The sequence below is a fragment of the Sphaeramia orbicularis genome, chromosome 12 (assembly GCF_902148855.1).
Source record: "Sphaeramia orbicularis chromosome 12, fSphaOr1.1, whole genome shotgun sequence".
In the NCBI taxonomy this organism is placed as follows: Eukaryota; Metazoa; Chordata; class Actinopteri; order Kurtiformes; family Apogonidae; genus Sphaeramia; species Sphaeramia orbicularis.
Window position 1 is genome coordinate 40,992,006 of NC_043968.1, and position 21,774 is coordinate 41,013,779.

Consider the following 21,774-nt stretch of genomic DNA (forward strand, 5'->3'; position numbering starts at 1 on the left):
AGGGAGGGAAAAGTTCTGCTGTTGACATGAAATTGTGTTTACATACTGTTACTGTTAATGTTTCTGTGATGATGGCTATGGCGCAGCACAGGTCCATTTATGTAAGCAAAGCATGTACACTTTCATTTATATACTGTGCGTGCATCCTGGATATTCAAAACAGGAGAGAATGTCAGCACAATGTACAGCTGGACTGTGTGAAACATGATGAAACACATGCATTTACTAGTACTGAATTTTTTTCTATTTTGTTCAAAGATGAAAACAAACAAACAAACAAACAAACAAACAAAAAATTGTAAATTCTATACATCTTGAGTTTCATCATTTCAAGATGTGAAAAAGTCCCTACCTGCCTTCATGTGACATTTTTGGATTACAGAATAGGTGGAAGATTTAGTCAGGATAATATTTCTGAACAGTCACAGCTCAGCTCTCACACTGTCATCTCAGATAGTTGTTGTAATACTGATAGAAACATCATACCGACAGTGATCTTGCATCGTCGCTGCATTGACAAAAGGCCTTTATCACGGCTGATATTTTAACTTGTAATATCAGGAAAAGCAGAGGTGGTTATTATAATGTTAGGACAGCTCGCACAAATGTGTAGCCATGATGTAAACCCATGAAGCCTGGGCTGCTGTCATGTGGGCTGGAGAACATGTAGAATGTGCCAGCACCTACTGTAAAAAACATCTTATTATTCAGTGTTAGGACTTGATATTTTATAGCGATTTGGTATTTAAATGACAAGTTTGTGAAAACATAATGACATAAATGACTGGTTTAACTCTTTCAGAACCTACATTGATTATTTCATTGACTTGAAATGAGTACAAATCAAGCAGAAGGTGCTGAAGGGAAGGCTTTTATAATTCTGATTTTTATGCAGTGGTTCTACTTTGAGCACTTGAAGCCTTATGTTGCTGGATAAAAGGTCCAGTTTGCCAGCACCTACAGTAAAAGCATATTATTGACTGTAGGCATTAGGGATTTTAAAAGTATTTAACATTTAAGATATCAGTTTAGAGCAAAAATAATGAATGCTTGGCATAGCCTAAGGCTGTTTCAGCCCCTACACTGGTGACAGTATTGACAGAAAATCAGGATAAAACCAGCAGAAACTGCACATACAGCCAGTGAATATGGAAGACTAGCCAGACTTCGGTTGAAACTGGACAGTGCTTGTCTTGAAATCTAGACTTCTGTAATGTATTTTTATTCAGTGTTCTTGGGGTCTCGATGGTCATGTGGCTAATAAGTCGAGTATACCTACATCTATAATAAAAATTATGTTACATTTTGTGCAAACAATAATGACTTCAGCAGACAACGCAGGTGCTGTACATACAGACAGGAGGTTTTCTGTTAATACTTCACAATACTTTAAATAATTTCACCCCAGTTTAGGTTGAAACTTGATGATCCTTGTATTTGAATTATGTCGGCTACATAAAGCCTCAGCTGCTGTCATGTGCTTGGATAACAGCTCTAGTGTTACAGCATGTACAGTAAAAACATGTTATGGCTTGGCATTTTATAATGATTTGGGCAATAAAAAAATACATTTTGTGAAAGCATAATGACGTATATGACTGGTTTAAATACTCTCAATACCTACATTCATTATTTTATTATTAATTACAACAAATCAAGCAGAATATGCTGCACATGCAGAGAGGGCTTATTTATAGTTGCGATTTGTAGTGGTTTGAAGCTTTATGTTACTGGATAAAACGTCAAGTTTGCTAGCATCTATGGTAAAATGTGTGACAGAACTTGGAATTGAAAAAATATTTCAAAGTATAGATAGAATTTTAGTGAAAAATAATGAATGCTGAACCTAAGGCTGTTAGCACATACGTTGATGACTGTACTGACAGAAAACCAGGACAAAACTGGTGGAAATTATAGCTATTGAAGGTTCTGCACAAACGGGCAGGGGTTTTCAGTGAATGTACATGACTAGACTTAGGACAGTGTTTTTCAACCTTGGGGTCGGGACCCCATGTGGGGTCACCTGGAATTCAAACGGGGTCACCTGATTTTTCTAGTAATTGATAAAAAATAAAAATAAAAACTTACTAATAAAAAATATGTGGTGAGTTGAAAGAGACAATCACAATACATAACAGACATGACAAACTCTGAAGCTCAAACTGAAGCACTGTGGTACTGTTTATCTTTCAAATGTTCACTGTGGTCAGTTTCAGATGCTGCAGCTCTTTCATAATTCATAGTTTGAGTTATTGTTTGTTCAGTATTAATTGTCAGCCTTGTAAATCCAAGCTGGACTGACTGTACATATCCAGACCAAGGAAAATAAAATTCTTACTTTGTGCAGTAATCTATACCTGGCTTTTCTGCCTCCATCCATAGTATTATACATTATATTGACTAAATGTCATCTAAAATTAACCTTTACTTGCAACATAGTATAGCAAACTATTACATGATTAAAAACAAATTAATTTTAGCAAAAAAAAAAAAAGTCTGTTTTGAATGGCTGGGGTTACCAGAAATTTGTGATGTTAAACTGGGGTCACGAGTCAAAAAAGGTTGGGAACCACTGACTTAGGATGACACTAGACGGTGCTTGAAGTTTTGATTTCTAAACAATGTCTGGAAGCCTTGGCTGGTGTCGAGTGGCTGGATAACAAATCGAGTCTACCTGCATCTACAATGCAGATGCAGTTGTGGCTCAGTTGGGTCGGCCAATGACCGAAGGGTTGGTGGTTTGAATCCTGGTTCCGACTGTCCACATGTGAGAGTGTCCTTGGGCAAGACACTGAACCCTGAATTGCTCCCAGTAGGGCCCAGCAGTGCCGTGCATAGCAGCAGCCCCCCACTGGTGTATGAGTGTATGGGTGAATGTGTGTCAGTCCATTTACCATTTACAATACAAGAATATAGTATAACTTGGTATTTTATAATGATCTGTTATTTAAATGATCAATTTTCTGCAAATAACACAGACATAAATGACTGGTGTTTCTACTGATCACTTTATTGACAGAAAATCAGTAGAAAAGCAGAAATTGCAAACATTGCAGGTGATGAACATATAGTGAAGAGTTTTCAGGTAATGCTGATGATTATATCTTAGTTTAGGTTGAAATTTGATGATCCTTGTTTTTGAATTATGCATGAAAAGTCTTGACTGCTGCTGTGGGCTTGGATAACAATTTGAGTGTCATAGTATATATACAGTAAAAATATGTTATGACTTGGTATTTAATCATGATCTATCATTTAAATCAGGGGTGTCAAACTCATTTTAGTTCAGGGGCCACATTCAACTAAATTTGATCTGAAGTGGGCCGAACCAAAATAAAAATTAAATAAAAAGTAAAAGTAAAATGATAACATAATAATATACAAATAATGTCAACTCCAAACTTTTCTCTATATTTTAGAGTGAAAAAAGTAAAATTACATTATGAAAATGTTTGCATTTACAAACTATCCTTTCAAATAATGTGAATAATATGAACAAACTGAAACGATAAGTGTAATTTTAACAATATTCTGCCTCAGTTTATCATTTACACGTGTACATTATAACTTACAGATCACAGTGGATCTACAAATACACAAAAACATTTAATGTCAGGCAGAATATTGACAAAATTGCACTTCTCTTAAAACTTTTCAGGTTATTCATATTTGCTCAGGTTATTCCCATGTTTTTTGTGAAATTATACTTTGTTCTAGTGTAAATACATGAAAATATTTACATTTACAAAGAGAAAAAATGTGGAGTTGTCATTATTTATATGTTATTATGATAGTATTTTACTGGTTTGACCCACTTGAGATTAAATTGGTCTGAATGTGGAACCTGAACGAAAAGGATTGTTCATATCTTAGTGTAATTTTTGCATTTCACAAATTCATCCCAAGGGCCAGACTGGACCCTTTGGCGGGCCGGATTTGGCCCCCGGGCCGCATGTTTGACACCTGTGATTTAAATGATCAATTTTGTGCAAACAATAATAACGTAAATGATTGGAGTAACTGCTGATCACATTATTGACTAAAAATCATTACAAAACGAGTGGAAATTGCAGACATTGCAGCTTCTGCACATACAGATGAGTGTTTTCAGCTAATACTGATAATCACATCCTAGTTCAGGATGATACTAGACAATCCTTCCTCTAGAATTTTGCACATAAACCCTTGGCTGCTGTCATGTGCTTGGATAACTATTCAAGTGTCTCAGCATCTACAGTAAAAACGTGTCATGACTTGGTATTTTGTAATGATTTGACATTTAAATGATCAATCTTGAGCACATAATGATGACATAAATGGTTGGTGTAACTGCTTTTCTTTATTGATGGAAAGTCGGTGAAAACAAGCAGAAACTGCAGACAGTGAAGGCGCAGCACATCCAGACAGGTGTTTTCCGAGGAGCTCATGAAGGGAACACCTCTCTGCAAATTCCAATTAAGCAGCCAGTCTTCCAGCCATCAGACAGGTCCCAGCATGCACCGGCGGCTGCGTGGGGGCGCAGGGACACAGAGGAGGGGTGTGTGGCTGTTTCCCAGGCCCTCAGTGGACAGATCAGATCAGAGCTCATTAAAAATCCATCTCTACACTCAGGCTACTCTGCTCCTTTTCTCTCCCATTCACACAAACCCGGCTCTGACATGACAGGAGGATATTTTTGGTACCTCATCTGCCTCCAAATGCGTTCATGGACAGTGTGAAACCCAAGAATGAGTGCGCATGTGCTTGTTACAGACAAAAAAAAAGTTAAAGGGTGTGAAAGTGGAAACAACTGGCACAGCTGGTGGATACTACTGTGACTTTTTATAAGAGCCTAACAAAGGCTTCGCTTTCTGTTGGTGCTGTAGCATCGTCATCCACGCCCATACTGTACATAACAGGGCTGCTCCGTGGAAGCCCACACACACCCACAGCGGATGTACGGAGAGTGAACCTTCAAAATAAATGTCTACGTAAGTCTAATAGCCCGAATAAGAATAAAAATAAAAGTAAGAATGAAAGTAAGAATAAAAATAATAAGATGAATACTTATATTAAAAATGTAGGTAGGAATTTTTGCCAGAAATTAACATTGTATGCTGGCACTTGCATTATTATATTGAAGTAAGGATCAGATGGGGACCTACAAATAACAAAGTGGGATTTTTTCATGTCTTCTACATTTTCTACAGAACTATTTTTTTTTAAATTTGCATTTTAATACATGAATGCTTCCTTATGCAAGTTAAAAAATCATCACCGCTGTGATAAGATGAGAAGTTAACATTATTCATAAATATCATTCCATCAGTATTTTCTTGTGAGGCAAAATCTACATAATATGTTTGTATTAACCCAATATATTTGAAGAATAAGTTGTATATAAACTACTGACTATAAATCAAGAGTTTTTCCAATAACAATGTAATAATCTACATATACATATGCATAACATAAACATTTCTAAGACCAGAACTGTACGCTGAAGAGCTGTTTCAGCAGAAAATCTCAAGTGGTTTAGTAAATTATATTCAAATCTGTGAATCCAAATCAAGTACATTTTGGGTAAAGATAAATAAAAATAAATAATAGTAATAAAGTGTGTTATGTCTTTAACTTTCAAAATATTTGCAATGTCACAAAACACATTAAATGTTTAAACACGGATATATCTTGGTGAAACACAATGGCATAAACCAGACTTCTTATATATGTTCCCGTTTTTCATTTTCCATGTCTAAGGTTAATTTCGTTATTGGACGTAATGGACATTTTATTTTGAAAGGAGTCACCGGAAGCCCACTTCTCACTCCTCGGCCACTTGACTCTGGTGTCTTAGGCTCCACGGTGAAGCACCGGGCAGTGCGGTAGGTTCGGCCGGCAGAGGTGTCGGACAGAGCGGGCTCTCACAGCAGTCTGTGGACACGGACGGGCTTCCACGTCCTGCGTGTTTTCAGCCGGAGCTTCACTCCCACTCCAGTGTGAATAACCTGACACAGTAGGAGTTTGGTGTTTTGTCCAAGGGTTACTCTTCACCCCACGCGCACCGGGGACGGATTCGGTCGGAGCCTCCGGTTCCTCAGTTGTTTGCACTGAGGTGACACCAGGGAGCCGCGCGCATCGGCGGAACCGGAGACCAGGGAGCCGCGCGCGTGAATGGACTGAGGTTAAAGGCAAGAGGGGAGCCCGTGCACGTCCAATCTGCTCTGCAGCATCAGTCTCACCTAGAAGCGCGCGCAGAGCCGCAGCAGCATGCAGTGAGAGGAGCCCCTGCTGATGCTCCCCTCCACTACCTGAAGGGAGACGGGGCACGAGGCGACGGGATTTATGGGAGATCTGCTGGAGCGTCATCACCCCGCCGTTGTAAACTCTTGTCCGGGATGGGGAAGGAGCAGGAGCTGCTGGAGGCTGCCCGGACCGGGAACGTCGCTCTGGTGGAGAAACTGTTAAGTGGGAAGAAGGGGATTCTGGGGTCAAGCTCCGGCTCCATCCCCCTGCCCAACCTGCTCAGGTAAGGACACTGTACCGGAGTCCCAGGGGAGCCCCGGGGGTCCTACGGGGATTCCTGGGGAGTTCCCACGAGGCGGTATAAGCCACGATTTAATCTTATTATATGTCAGTGCATCGTGAATAAATCGAGTATTACGCTTCTTCAACGATCAGTCCAATCTGCTGATGTGTCCATATGGTGTCCCTGGGGTAAAACCTTGTCAAATGAGGTGAGACTGTCCCATTTTTAGAACTGTGGTTCACAGGGGTGCAACATGCTGCATGACCCAAGAGAGGAAGTATGTTATGCTCTGTTATCAGAGTTAAATGACAGTGTACTTCATACCTAAGCAGATAAAACTGCCGCAGGCCACAGGCAGATATGCAAAAAGCACACAGTCACTATCTGACAACATAAAGGTTAGTCACCCTCCCCTTCTTCCTCCTCTTCCTCCTCCTCGGTACTGGGTTTGGTTTGAGTGTTCGGGGAGCCACTGCATGGTGAGCACAAAAGAACAGACAGTACCTTCAACATGGAGACGCTGACAGCTGTCAAAATGTTGATTTCTTGAACACAAGGACAAAATAATGTATTGCTCAGATGATGGAGGCATTTGCAGTGGCTGTAGTTTGTCCCTAAGTGTCTTTGTGAGTCTATTTTTACGCTCCCCTTATGCAAAGAGTCAGATCTATTGCTTTCTGTATTTTAAGCTCCTTACTGGTGTTTGCAGTGTTCTTATCTGCAGCAGTATCCCTATGTGAATCTGTGGGGACACTGCTGTGGTGTTTGTGTAGTACTCTGTTCACATGATGACGGGACACCTGATATATGGACGATGTTCAAATACAGCATTGCTCTTATGTGTCAGAGGATTAGCACACATGAATTTCCTCAAAAGAGTATAGTGGTTTTTTTTTACCTGATCACTTGTGTCATTGCTCTTTGTTTTTATTTGAGAAGCAAGAAATAAGCAGAATGAGGAAATAGATTTTAAGCAATAGATTTGTTTGTGAAGGCTGTTGATTATGTCATGTTAACAGGTGGAAAGTTGATTTGTCTTTAGATTTGTCAATCACAAAGTAAGAGTAGGTGGAAATACTCTTTAAGTTACATTCATGGATGTTCCATTTTTTACTCTTTGTCCTTCATTGAGATTCATGAAACATCCTGATGCTGAAGTTCAACCTTTACCTGAACTCGAGCCTTAAAGGAAATGCAAAGCCTCTCGTCTGACTGTGAGAACAACTGCTGAGGTTATTATTGTCCCCTCCTGGCCCTGCAGCCTCTCCCTCTCCTCTGCTCAGGCTCAGGCTGAGCCAGGTGATTAGGAGATCAAAGACGGAGGCGTCCGGGAGAAGTACCGCCTCAGGCCCTTGAGCAGAGCGTCTCTCGACCAGGCTGAGGTCACACGCTGGCAGGGCCAATGCCAACCACATAAAGCCCCCCTTCCCGTTCCCAAACTGGGGTCCTGGGACTCCTGGCAAAATGAAAATGGTTGAATTCATATACTAATTCACAGAAGTTATCTCGAGGCCCGGATGTATTAAAATGCAGATTCTGATCAGAGGCTTTAATTTATGACTCTCCTCGTGGCAGTGTTTGGAGAGATTCTGCACACCTGTATGAACACTGTGCCAGAAAAAGACACAGCAGCAAAGACAGATGCAGCCTGTTTTCTGGCATCACTGTTTGTGATGATTATTTGCAGCTCTTTTGCTGTTGTGTCCATGTGTTTGTTTCCTTTTGTCTTGTGAATTTCCACTTGAGACTAAATTTGAATTAAAGTGGAACCAGGCAACATTTTACCATTTTGGTTCTTTGCTGTTTTTGGTTCTTCTTCACTGTTTTTGTAGCATTTTTCTTTACAGAGCTCCCCCTACACTTTCAGAGTACATATTCACTGTCGTAAAGCTCACTGTTAACCATCCCCTTCCGACCATCTGCATTTGTTTTCAATGAAGCCGGTGATGAGAAGGCAAAAAATAGTGATTGAATTTGCTACTGGAGCGGACCGGAATGGGAAAGTTTAGCTGGACACTGAAGTTTTAGACATTTGTTTTCACTTCACAGAGGAGGTCGTGGAACTGGAGCTGCTCTTAAGCTCTGTGGCTAGCTTGGTGCTAGGGCGTGTGGACAGGAACCCCCTGGCCATCCAGGCAGACGGGTCACAATGACAGGCCAGTTGTGGGTGCAGGGACTGGTGGTCTGAGGCTCTGTCTGCAGCTGCTAGCACTGCTAATGCTAGCCGCACAGCTTAAGAGCTAACAGGCTAACAAACATCAGCAGCTCCCACCTGTCACTGTGTCCCGGCCCTGTTACTGATTAGTGCGCTATCATTCCAGGGCATAACATTTATAACAAGGACAAACATTTAGATTCTAGACCTTCACCTGTATAAGAGACAAGTATCATACAACACCAGCTAAGATCCAACATCAAGGCTAATTGTTACGCCAGTCGTTATTCAAATGAAACCAATTAGACATGGGTCATATAATGAACTACATACAGTACAGGCCAAAAGTTTGGACACACCTTCTCATTCTTTGCATTTTCTTTATTTTCATGACTATTTACATTGTAGATTCTCACTGAAGGCATCAAAACTATGAATGAACACATGTGGAATTATGTACTTAACAAAAAAGTGTGAAATAACTGAAAACATCTCTTATATTCTAGTTTCTTCAAAGAAGCCACCCTTAGCTCTGATGACTGCCTTGCACACCCTTGGCATTCTCTTGATGAGCATCAAGAGGTAGTCACCTGAAATGGTTTTCACTTCATAGCTGTGCCTTGTCAGGGTTACTTAGTGGAATTTCTTGCCTTATTGATGGGGTTGGGACCATCAGTTGTGTTGTGCAGAAGTCAGGTTCATGCACAGCTGACAGCCCTATTGGACAACTGTTAGAATGCATATTATGGCGAGAACCAATCAGCTAAGTAAAGACAAACGAGTGGCCATCATTACTTTAAGAAATGAAGGTCAGTCAGTCTAGAAAATTTCAAAAACTTTGAATGTGTCCCCAAGTGCAGTGCAAAAACCATCAAGCGCTACAACGAAACTGGCTCACATGAGGACCGCCCCAGGAAAGGAAGACCAAGAGTCACCTCTGATGCTGAAGATAAGTTCATCTGAGTCACCAGCCTCAGAAATCGCAAATTAACAGCAGCTCAGATTAGAGACCAGATGAATACCACACAGAGCTCTAGCAGCAGACACATCTCTACAACAACTGTTAAGAGGAGACTGCGTGAATCAGGCCTTCATGGTCAAATAGCTGCTAGGAAACCACTGCTCAGGAGAGGCAACAAACAGAAGAGATTTATTTGGGCTAAGAAACCCAAGGAATGGACATTAGACCAGTGGAAATCTGTGCTTTGGTCTGATGAGTCCAAATTTGAGATCTTTGGATCCAACCGCCGTGTCTTTGTGCGACGCAGAAAAGGTGAACGGATGGATGCTACATGCCTGGTTCCCACCGTGAAGCATGGAGGGGGAGGTGTGATGGTGTGGGGGTGCTTTGCTGGTGACGCTGTTGGGGATTTATTCAAGATTGAAGGCAACCTGAATCAGCATGGCTACCACAGCATCCTGAAGTGACATGCCATTCCATCTGGTTTGCGTTTAGTTGGACCATCATTTATGTTTCAACAGGACAATGACCCCAAACACACCTCCAGGCTGTGTGAGGGATATTTGACCAAGAAGGAGAGTGATGGAATGCTGCGCCAGATGACCTGGCCTCCACAGTCACCGGACCTGAACCCAATCGAGATGGTTTGGGGTGAGCTGGACCGCAGAGTGAAGGCAAAAGGGCCAACAAGTGCTAAGCATCTCTGGGAACTTCTTCAAGACTGTTAGGAAACCATTTCAGGTGACTACCTCTTGATGCTCATCAAGAGAATGGCAAGAGTGTGCAAAACAGTCATCAGAGCTAAGGGTGGCTACTTTGAAGAAACTAGAATATAAGATATGTTTTCAGTTATTTCACACTTTTTTGTTAAGTACATAATTCCACATGTGTTCATTCATAGTTTTGATGCCTTCAGTGAGAATCTACAATGTAAATAGTCATGAAAATAAAGAAAATGCAAAGAATGAGAAGGTGTGTCCAAACTTTTGGCCTGTACTGTACATCAAACAAAAACTAGATTCAACTGCCAAAATTCTGTGTCTAGTAATAAAAACACAGTCCTGAGGCCGACAAAGGGTGATCTAGTAAACTGAACAACATACACACACTTGACACAAACAACCGTGATTACTAGTCAGTATGCTAACATCTTTACTAGCCAACAAATATCCGGGTATCGGTTATAAAATAAGTTTATAAATGAGTAAACACTGTTACAACCAATAGCATCATCAAGAGCACAAATCCACTGAAATACCAAGAGTATAGAGAATTGATCTCTGCAATATTTACAAGTGCAGCAGCACCATTGTCAAGTGTGCATCCATGTAGGTGCTTCTTTTTTTTTCAGCTCTCACCATTCTGTAAAAGCTGGACCAAGGCAGACTGTTGTCTCGTTCCTGGTTTGGTCACTCACTCTTTTCTTCTTCCTCCATCCTCTGACAACGGCCACCTCTTCCTTTTCTCTGCTGTGCCATTGTAAACACCTTTGAAATGAAGGCGTAGCTGGCTTGGGTTTACAGCTAGCCAGCGGTACCTGGCTGGGGGTGTGTTTGTGTGGTAGTACCATAAACCCTGATGTTTCTCGCGAGAGATGAGATCTAGGCTGTGGGGATGGCATTGAGAAGTTGCAAGTGACATATTCAGCCCTAGAGGTGCTAGTGGGAAGGCGGAGAGCTTCCATTCTCCGCTTAACAAGCCATTTAACCATCACAATTACTTTGAAACTATTTAATTAAGGTAAAAATGTTGCCTAGTTCCACTTTAAATTGAGCTGGACCGAAGTCAAAGCTTAGGTCGCTATGAGAAAAACCACTTGAATGCCGTTGTTCTTTTGTGGGTCTCCACATGATCTCACATGAAAAGGGCCACATTGAAGCAGCGTTCCAAATTTCTACTTGTAATTTCATACTGTATGTTCCACAGTATATTACAGTTTGTCATAATGGTGCAGTTTTTGCTGTAAAATGAAAGCACTTTACTGTTCTTGAAAAGCAAGAAACGATAGAACACTTTTGATAGACAGACTGACAGATTTTTCTTAGATGTACCTGTAACATTTTCACCAGCATCCACAGGATTTAAGTTTAGGATTTCCATTTCCTTTGCACATTTTTTCTGTGATAGAAAACAACACAAACACCACTTGCATAGGCAGTCTGCACAGACGATTGTCAGCATATTGTAATTTGTCTCCTTTATGCAAACATACTTAACGTTAAAAAGCTGCTCAGTATCACTGTTTAGTTCAGGAGGAGACTCCCTGATGCACCGTTTGTCCTTCAGGGCATGAATCTGTGTTGATAAAAGGAACTGACCTACAGTACACCCCTCCTAAAAAGTTGTCACTGTATGTACATCGTCTCAGACTCTTTGAAACAGCAAACATATTGTGTTTGCTTTGTAAATTGAGATCTGATTGAATTTACTGAAGGACAGTGATTATTTCAGTGAACTGTGAATTAATTTGAGGTTCATTGAGCAGATTAACCAAATTCCACTGAGGCAAAATGTCACATGAAATGAGGCTTTTGGATCAATAAAAACGTAAAAAAACAAAAAGCAAAGTACAGCAGCTGTGCCTTTTAGAGAATTCAATATACTGTGAAACATTTTGGAGTGAGTACAGAGATGGAAAAAATCAGGTGACATTGATTTACCAGACATTGTGTTGTGTGATGATAACGACAGAAAAACACAATGTGCATTAAACTAAAAAGGAGGGGAGACAGTCCATTCATACAAGTACATTAAAGAGCGGCATAAGCATATTATCTTGAAAGCCATTTTCTTTTTGGAGGAAAAATCTGTTTTCTATATATCTTACTTTGCATGCAGTGCAGTCGACAAAGGTTTATAGTGTGAAAGTTGAATTGTAAATATGAAATTTTGGATCTTACAGTCACTACATATCCTTCCCTGATTCGTTAGCCCCTTTCATGTAACCCTTACTGGAAGAAAACAAGAGGTTGGCCTTGAGTACCACCTGTTAATTCAACATGGATACTGAACAGCGATTCTGTTCTTATTGTCTCTGTTAGCAGATGTTGTGCAGTTAAATTCTGCTTTTTATCATGATACTAGTGATTACCCTCACAGCAGGCTGTTATTATAGCAATTTGCAACGATTCCCACGGCCACTAGCATTATCGGCTCTTCTCATCATGTGATATATATTTCAGGATGGTCAGGGATTAGCTCTGAAATTTTGTCAAAATGCCAGTGTGGATGCAGATGTTTTCCTTTGTAACACTAAAATCTGATGAGGATGTAGCCTTAAATCTAAACTGTCTTAGGGGATGTGGCTCCGGGCAGATGCATTGTGGGTGGAAATGCACACCTGCATTTCCATCAGTGAGTTATGTCTACCGTGTTACACACACTTGGCTTTTATTGGGTCAAGATACTGGTCTATGAGGAGATGTCTGTAAAACAGTGGGTGGGCCAAACACACATCTGTTCTCCTATGTTAGTGTGTTAGTGTGTGTCTGTGAGAGTGACCAGTTGTGAGACACACCTCCTAATAGAGAGCTGTTTGTGTGGAACAGATGAGTGAGTCAATGGAGGTCATAGCGGAGGAGTGTGTGCAGGCTAATGTTATGGGAATAATCTCCGGGAATCAATGCATAGTTTCCCATCTTAAGGCCTCCAAGCCATTCATAGCATTCCTAAGTCATGAGGTTGGTCTTTTCAGTTCACAATCTCCATGAACTGCGAAGTGGGACATGAACATGGACACACATACGTAAGTACAGGATGTAGGGAAGACTATCCTCTGGCTGTAAGGCTGCAGTTTTGTGGTGTGCAGCTCATAAACGCACAGGCGTACAGTGGAAAATCAATACTGGATGATGTCACTGCTGTTTAATGGGTCATTCTCTCATAGATGACCTGCATTGTACATGATGAGTGGGTGTTTGTGGGTCTGTGTGCTTGAAATGGAAAAAAAATGATACAAAACAGCTGCTGTGTAGTCCGCAAAGTTGAACAACCCTGGAGCCTGTTCCTTCCTCCTCTGTAAAGATTTTCATTATTGATCAATCACACGATTATTTACTTAAGTAACTGATCTGTTGTGTATTCATCAAACAAAAAATACTGACACTCACATCCAAAAGTAGGTGCGCCAGATGCCATGTTTTTTCTGTTCAACAACAACAGTCCAAACTCTAACAATATCCAAATTGCTAATTAAAGCTGTGCATCTGAACCTGAGCCTATCAGCTGTATCATAATTGATATAGAAAATCACTGGCCTTATATGTGCAATATGGAATCAAATAGTTAGATGATCCAGTCGCCTGACTGGTGAGTCCCAGTCCTGTCCCGCCTCCCTGTACGCTAAACAGGTACAGAGGATGGCTTCATCAATTCTTAATAATGACTCCCATCCTTTACAGGGTGAATTCCAGCTCCTTTCCTCTGAACGGAGGTTCTTGGTCCCAAAGTGCAGGACACGGCATTATAAAAACAGCTTTGTTCCTGTCGCCGTCACTGAGCTCAATAAGAAATAGTGACATTGCACTTTATTTACTTATTTTAGTTATTTATTTTATTTCTTTGCTCTATTTATTATTATTGTGACTTCAAATTTTTAAATTTTATGTTCTTATCCTGTTTTTTTTTTTTTTTATCCCAGACTGTTTTTATCTCCTCTGGGTTTTTATTGTGTTTTATTGCATCTTGTTTTTATTTATTTGATCTTATTTATTTATTTTATTCTTTTGCTTATCCATGCTGCTATACTGATGAATGGTGGAACACTGAGCACTTTTTGTCCTGTCTGTAAGCTCGATCAAGTACCTGTCTAACATGTTCAATGTATGTCTTGTTGTAATGCCAAAGCAATCACCTCGACTGCAAAACAAATCTACCCACAGGTACAAATAAAGTAACCTTGAACCTTGATACTATGTGCTTAGGTAAAGTGTGTGTTGGTTTGTTGTGCATCACCAGCTGCCATTACATAAGAATTGCAGTGTGATAGTGTCAAAAAATGAGTTTTAGCACAACATAGGCTGGACATAAGTCAATTTGGCTGTTCAAATCAGATTTTGTTATAATTTACTGATCTTGTTGTCTGTGTTGTGATAAGCTGAAGACACAGACTGCAATATAAATAGAATAAGTCGAATGTTTATATGTAATTTTAATCTACACATGCCAGCATATACCAGGTAATGTAAACCCTGACGACCATGAAGACATCTTCCATATTGAGCCGTCAAGTGATTTTTCTATACCTTATTATTGATATCAGCAGTGAATTGTTTCTACAAACAGTATTGTTCTTTCTATAACCTGACTAACTCTAACTTATTCATCTCTGTCATAGAGCTCCACTGTTGTCTGAGAATGCTGAAAACACATAATTGTAGTATTGGGTAGCCTGTTTCTTACCTAACTAAACACAGAAAGAAGCTATTCATCCATTTATTGCCAAACTGCTTAATCCTCTGGAAGGTTGTGGGGCTGCTGGAGCCTATCCAGATTACCAACAGGTGAACGTGGCGTACACTCTGGATGTGTTGCTAGTTCATTGCAGGGCTGACATACAGACAAACAAGAGTTCACTTTCACATTCACACCTAAGTGAGATTTAGTGGTTCAGAGCATGGATGGATGGAATATATTAGCTGTGAATGAGTTTCTCCAGTCATACATGGCATATTGTTTTAATAAAGAAAGTTCTTCCATGATTCCATGAAGGTTTGTCTTCAGCTCATGTGATCAGAAATTGTAAATCATCCCTAATATATAAATCAATATTAAATGTTTTGGCTGTATCACCTTGCTCTTGCCCTACTATCAGTTTTAGCATTTTCTAAGAGTGGGCTATGACTCCGCTCCTCTGTAAAAATAGTCTCTAATGCAGTTTTGTTAAAAGCTTTTTAATTCTTGATTTTAAAGAATAGAGCTCCCCTTGTCTACTGTGCAATGTAGTAACAGCTGCTGCTGGATTAGTCAGTCTGATCCATCAGCACACATATAATATGCCCTTAATGATTTGGTGGAAAAACAGAAATAATTCAGGATCTATTGCAGGTCAGTTATAACTGTACAAGTCAATGTTTATAGCAGCGTTTTGCGATCTAATAATAACAATGAAGATGAATTTTGATGTGACAGTCTGTCATTGCATATATCATACAGTGTGTTCTGTCTACCAGTTAAATGAGGATGGATGAACGTTGCTGTGTGTGACAACAAACTGGCTGTGATGGAGTGATGGTGATGGAAAGCTGATACACTCAAAGAGGATGAGTCATGATTCGGCAGATGGTGGCTGATCCTTCTTTCCCTCTCTCGCTCAATAATGTTCAGGGGGAAGCCCATCTTGTTTTTGTGTGTGGGTGTGAGGCTAGGTGTGGTTCCCTCCCCCTGTTTTACAAACAAACACCCTTTAAGTGGAATAAAGTGACTCCCAGAGGAGACACACTCCTCTATGAACTGTGTGTTTTAATTGGCATCCTCCCAGGCATTCTCTTGTGCATTTATTTTCTGAAGTGTTCGACGGCTTGCGTTGGTGTTGAGGTGGTTCTCTTGCTTTGTGCTTCACAGCATGAGGCTATGTGTTGTGATTGCAGTGAAGGGACCGTTTCAGTGTCTTCCATTCAGAATGAACAGTGAGTGAAACCCACTGAACTCTTTCCATTTTTCTCATGGCTGTAACACTTTAGTGCTGTTTCCACAGAACGGACGTCTAAAACCAAGTCTGGCAGGCAGCCTCATTGTGTGTGTGTGTGTTTGAGTCCAAGTGTGTGACATAACCACTGTCCTTGTGTAACTGTGGCCGATGTTCATAGGCAAATTGTGAGAGTTTGATGAGAAGCAGAGCTGTTGTGCAGGAATTTAAGGGACCTTAAATCAGGTCAAAGGTTAACTCTGGAGAATGCATGTCATATTAAATACAGGATTATGGACACACACACACACACACAGATAGAGTCTGATTATTTAGGTGGTGAGATTTTCTGAGAACTACGCTCAAATCACACTAATAAATCTACTAATAAATCGTGATCACACTTTCTATCACACTAACAATACAATCTGTGAGTGTTTTCTTTTTTTAATCTAATTATGAACTGATTTAAATTTCAGAACAAGAATGTGATTCTAATGAAGCCATTACTTTGGAGTAAATACAGTACTGTGCTAAAAGTCCCAGGGCAGCATTATGTTTGTTGGTTTAATAAAGTTCTAATGATCACACATATGCATTTCTCAGTCTCTGCATTAAGATCCAATCTGGATGAGAACTATGTACAGCAGTAACAACAAAAGTTTCAGGGATAAAAACAGCTTCTATAAACCAAAGTGATAGTATTTAGTGTAACCTCAGTTTGCTCTTAACCCCTTTGCGCAGACAATATGAGATTTATTGCATTAATTTTCTGTCTCTGTTCTTCTTGTCATGGGGTCAGGTGTCACACTAAATTGTGACTTTAACCTTTAGAACCCATTTAGTTCAGTTTTTGTGTGTCTTTTAAGCCTGTGGGCATATTTCCTGTATTTTCTTTTGCATCCAAAGAAAAGAGACTGAGAAATAAATAGGTATGCTCATTTCAGCCCAGCAAAAACAACAAAATTAGAGGTGACCTGTGACTGTTGCGCAGTACTGTATATGGAATATTCTGAATGACACGAATTATATCACTGTAATTTGAATAGGATTATTTGTAGTGACTTTTTTCAGCCTCTTTTCAGCTGCAGATGACAGCCAAAAAATCTTCATAACTGACTGTTTGCCTCCTCCATCATCACTAGAAGGTAAACATTGTTGAGCAGAGGTGTCAAACATAAAGCCCGTGGGCCAAAACCGGCCTGCCAAAGGTTCCAATCCGGCCTGTGGGATGAATTTGCGAAGTGCAAAAATTGCACTATAGGTATTAAGAGTCAAGGGTGTCAAACTCTTGATCTTCAACTCACACCTCTGGCAGAGCTTCAACCATGTCCCGAGGGTGGAGGGGAACATTGAGTCCGAATGGGCTCTGCTCCACTCTGCCATTGTCAAGGCAGTTGTGGTGAGCTGCAACTGTAAGGTAGCTGGAGCTAGTTGTGGCGGCAATCCCTGAACCTGCTGGTGGACACCATAGGTGAGGGGAGCTGTCAGGCTCAAGGAAGCCTACAGGGTGTGGCTGACCTGTGGGTCTCCGGAAGCAGCCAACTGGTACCAGCGGGCCAACTGGTACCAGCAGGCCAAGCGATGTGCAGCTGTAGCGGATGCTGAGGCAAAAAATCGAGCATGGGAGAAGTTTGGTGAGGACATGGATGAAGACTTCTGATTGGCTCCAAAGAGATTCTGGCAAACCTTCGGCACCTCATGGGGGGGAGGTGTAGAGCTGCTGACTTCAACTAAGGATATAGTCAGGCGATGGAAGGAATACTTTGAGGAGCTCCTCAGTCCCACCAACACATATTCTGTGGAGGAAACGGAACCGAGAGACCAGGAGACGGATGGACCAATCTCCGGGGCAGAAGTTGCCAAGGTACTGAAACTACTCTGTGGCGGAGGAATCCCAGGAAGTGATGAGATCCACCCTGGGTATCTCAAGGCTCTGGATGTTGGAGGACTGTCTTGGCCAACATGCCTTTGCAACATTGCGTGGACATCAGGGGCGGTGCTTTTGGAGTGGCAAACTGGGGGGGTGGTCCCCATCACACTCCTCAGCCTCCCTGGTATGGTACTGGAGAAGAGGGTACGGTTGATAGTTGAACCTCAGCTCGAAGAGGAGCAATGCAGTTTTCGTCCTGGATGTGGAACCATGGACCAGCTCTTTACCCTTGCTACGATGCTGGAGGGGTCATGAGAGTTTGCCTATCCAGTCCACATGTGTTTTGTGGATTTGGAGAAGGCTTACGACCGTGTCCCCAGGGGCATCCTGTGGGGGTGCTCCAGGAGTATGGGGTGGATGGCCTCTTGCTAGCGGCCATTCAGTCACTGTACAGAAGGAGTGCCAGCCTGGTCTGCATAGCAGGCAATAAGTCAGACCTGTTCCCGGTGAGGATTGGACTCCGTCAGGGCTGCCCTTTGTCACCGGTTCTGTCCATAACTTTCATAGACAGAATTTCTAGGTGCAGCCAGGTGGGGGAGGGGGTCAAGTTCGGTGGTGGGAGGATCTCGTCTCTGCTTTTTACAGATGATGTGAAGAGTTTAACTATCTTTGGATCTTGTTCACAAGTGAGGGTAGGATCGAGCTGTAGACTGACAGGCAGACCGTTTCATTGTGGTAAAGAGGGAGCTAATGCAAAGCTCTTGATTTGCCAGTTGATCTACTTTCCGACCCTCACCTATGGTCATGAGCTCTGGGTAATGACAGAAAGAATGAGGTCACGGGTACAAGCGGCTGAAATGAGTTTCCTCTGCAGGGTGGATGGGCTCAGCCTTAGAGACAGTGTGGGGAGCTCAGCCATCCGGGATGGACTCGGAGTAGAGCCGCTGCTCCTCCACATCAAGAGGAGCCAGTTGAGGTGGTTCGGACATCTAGTGAGGATGCCTCCTGGACACCTCCCTGGGGAGGTGTTTTGGGCATGTCCCTCTGGGAGGAGACCTTGGGGTCGACCCAGGACACGCTGGAGGGATTATATCTCTGGGCTGGCCTGGGAATGCCTTGGGATTCCCCTGGAAGAGCTGGTGGAAGTGGCTGGGGAGAGGGCTGTCTGGGCTTCTCTGCTGAGGCTACTACCCCGTGACCCGGACCCGAATGATGTAACAGTATTCTGCCTGTTACTAAATGTTTTTTGCATTTGAAGATCCACTGTGATCTGTAAGTTTAAATGTAGAGGCGTAAATGACAAATTGAGACCTAATATTGTTAAAATTGCACTTATTTCCTATATTTCTTAAGCAATTTCAGGTTGTTCAGGTTATTTGTATTTTTTATGAAAGGATTGTTGGTAAATGTAAATGTTTTCAACATTTTATTTAACTTTTTTGCACTACACCGAAGAAAGAATTTAGGAGTTATCATCATGATTTATGTTTTTATGCTATTATTTTACTGGTCCGGCCCACCTAAGATCAAATTGGGCTGTATTTGGGCCCTGAACCAAAATGAGTTTGACCCCTCTGTTGCAGAGAATTTAACAGCCTAAGAGCAAAGTTTTATGAATCACAGTGTTTAATATATGCATATAATAATCATATATTTGTAACTTTAACCCTTACTGGATATAGATAATATGTACAGTGCATATTTTACCCTGCTCATAGTCACATTATTTTTGGTTTTCACTTATTTAGAAATATAAATTGTTACAATCATTCAATCCAGTTCACCCATTTTTGCCCAGGTTTAGGTTTGACAGTGGTGGCATGTGGGGCTGGCAGATCTCATGATCTCATATTGTGGCGAGATTATCCAGATTGTGTCATTTAATAACAGCGGTTTCCAGGATTTCCTACTTTAGCATTCATTTAACATTCATTTCAACTTGCCTGAGTACCATTGTGATTACTGTACTTTCCAGGGTGGTGCATCGTTGTAGCATTAATGTTGCGAGGCTAGTGGGATTATAATGATTCTAAGTGTTAAATATAGGGCTAAAATGAGACAAAAATGCAGCATTTTTGTAACAATGAAAAACCCTCATGCACAAGCCTCCAGAAACCTCAGGAAAATCAGAGTTGTTCTTGTTTGGTTGTAAATCAAATTAAAATGTGATTTTACATCAAAAGATCATTAAGCTTTCGATCTTGGGATCTTGGGATGGGATGTTAACATGTGTCCAGATGTACATCTCTGTCTTCTTATTATGTCTGATGTAGGGATGCAAATTATCGATTAACCCATGAATCATTAGTTGGTTGACCTTATCGATCGATTAACGATTACTTGATAAGCAGCGATTTTCCTGAGAACCTGAATTTCTCTTTCGATAGGGTCTATAAGAATAAAAGCTAAAAATATTGTTTATATACCTCATGAAAAAAGCATGTTATATTCTTTAATTATTGATTTATTGTACCATTGGATACAGTACAATGACATTTATGGAAAAGAACTAAAGAAATTCTGAAGAGAAATTAAATAAAATAAATGGATCTGAAGAGGGGCAGTTTAGAAGAAATGGGCATTTCTGACTTTGCATCACTACCTGACACAATGGAGTGAGATTTCAGTGGAGATGCTGTCCCACCCAGCCCCCCTCTGCTGTTTTCCCGTGGCCACCGAGGTGACTGTGGGACATAATGCGGGACATACCCCATGGCCTGAATCAGGAGCCTGGAGGATGTTTTCAACTTCTGTCTCACTGACCAGATAGTCCAGGTGACTGTGGACTAGACCAACCTCCAGGGAAAACGCTCCATCCGTCACCGGTCCGATACCGACCCCACATTTGTGCGTGTATTTAGGTGGGGGTACACCGCTCCCACAAACAGATGAGCCCATCTGTGTTTTGCTCCACCATGTTCCTAAAGTGAATGTAACTCATCAATGTCATGGTCCGGTTCGATGACCGGCTATCCTAGCCGTGGTGTCGCAGCATGGACAAACCCGCAGCCTTCAGACAGGACATGGACAGGTGGACAGGGTGACTCCCCCGTTATTCAACTTCAGCGATGAAGCCTAGTTTGGGCAGTGGTGCCCCCTACTGTCGACACCACAAATCCCACCATGGAAAAGGGCAACTAACTGACAATTAATAATTTATTTGAGCAAATTCTTATCGACAATAAATTGATAGTTGATTTATTGTTTACATTCCTAGTCTGATGTCATGATGCTGTAAAACCCATTTTAAAGTCTGAAGAGTCAACAGTGGAGCATGTATGGTAATTTAATATAACTGTTTTTTAATGGCTTATCAGTTAGAGGCTAAATTAATCAATTTAACTCAGATCATTTTATTAGGCAGCAAGCTGTGCACCTGTGATTTGCAAGGTTCATTTTCGAAATGCACGGCCAAAAAAATGGTGCACAGTTTGCTTGCTAATTATCAATATATTGTTCTCTTACCTTGTCATGGCCTAATTTTGGCTAAATCCATCTATTTTTTGCAAAAATTAAGTGAATCATTAATAAACTCTAGAGGGTCCCTGGATGCGTTGGTGTGTCCTGATGACATGCGTGATTTAAGATGACGTGGCAGCAAGACAGAGCCTCGTTGAAACTCTGTTCCAATTTGTGTGGGAAGTCCAGATGT

General features: G+C 41.2%; 1 protein-coding gene across 5 annotated transcripts in view; it reads left to right on the forward strand.

Annotated features, from left to right (window-relative positions):
- The first annotated feature begins 6,260 nt into the window (after positions 1 to 6,260).
- The window catches only part of anks1b (ankyrin repeat and sterile alpha motif domain containing 1B), a 258,313-nt gene continuing 242,799 nt past the window's right edge, over positions 6,261 to 21,774 (forward strand). For all 5 annotated transcript variants that reach the window (XR_003936737.1, XM_030148434.1, XM_030148435.1 and 2 more), the window contains exon 1: positions 6,261 to 6,508. Coding sequence is in view for 4 of the 5 variants with exons in the window: in XM_030148434.1 (XP_030004294.1) it covers positions 6,378 to 6,508 (131 nt within the window). In the remaining variant the exon portion in view is untranslated. The remainder of the gene's footprint in view (positions 6,509 to 21,774) is intronic.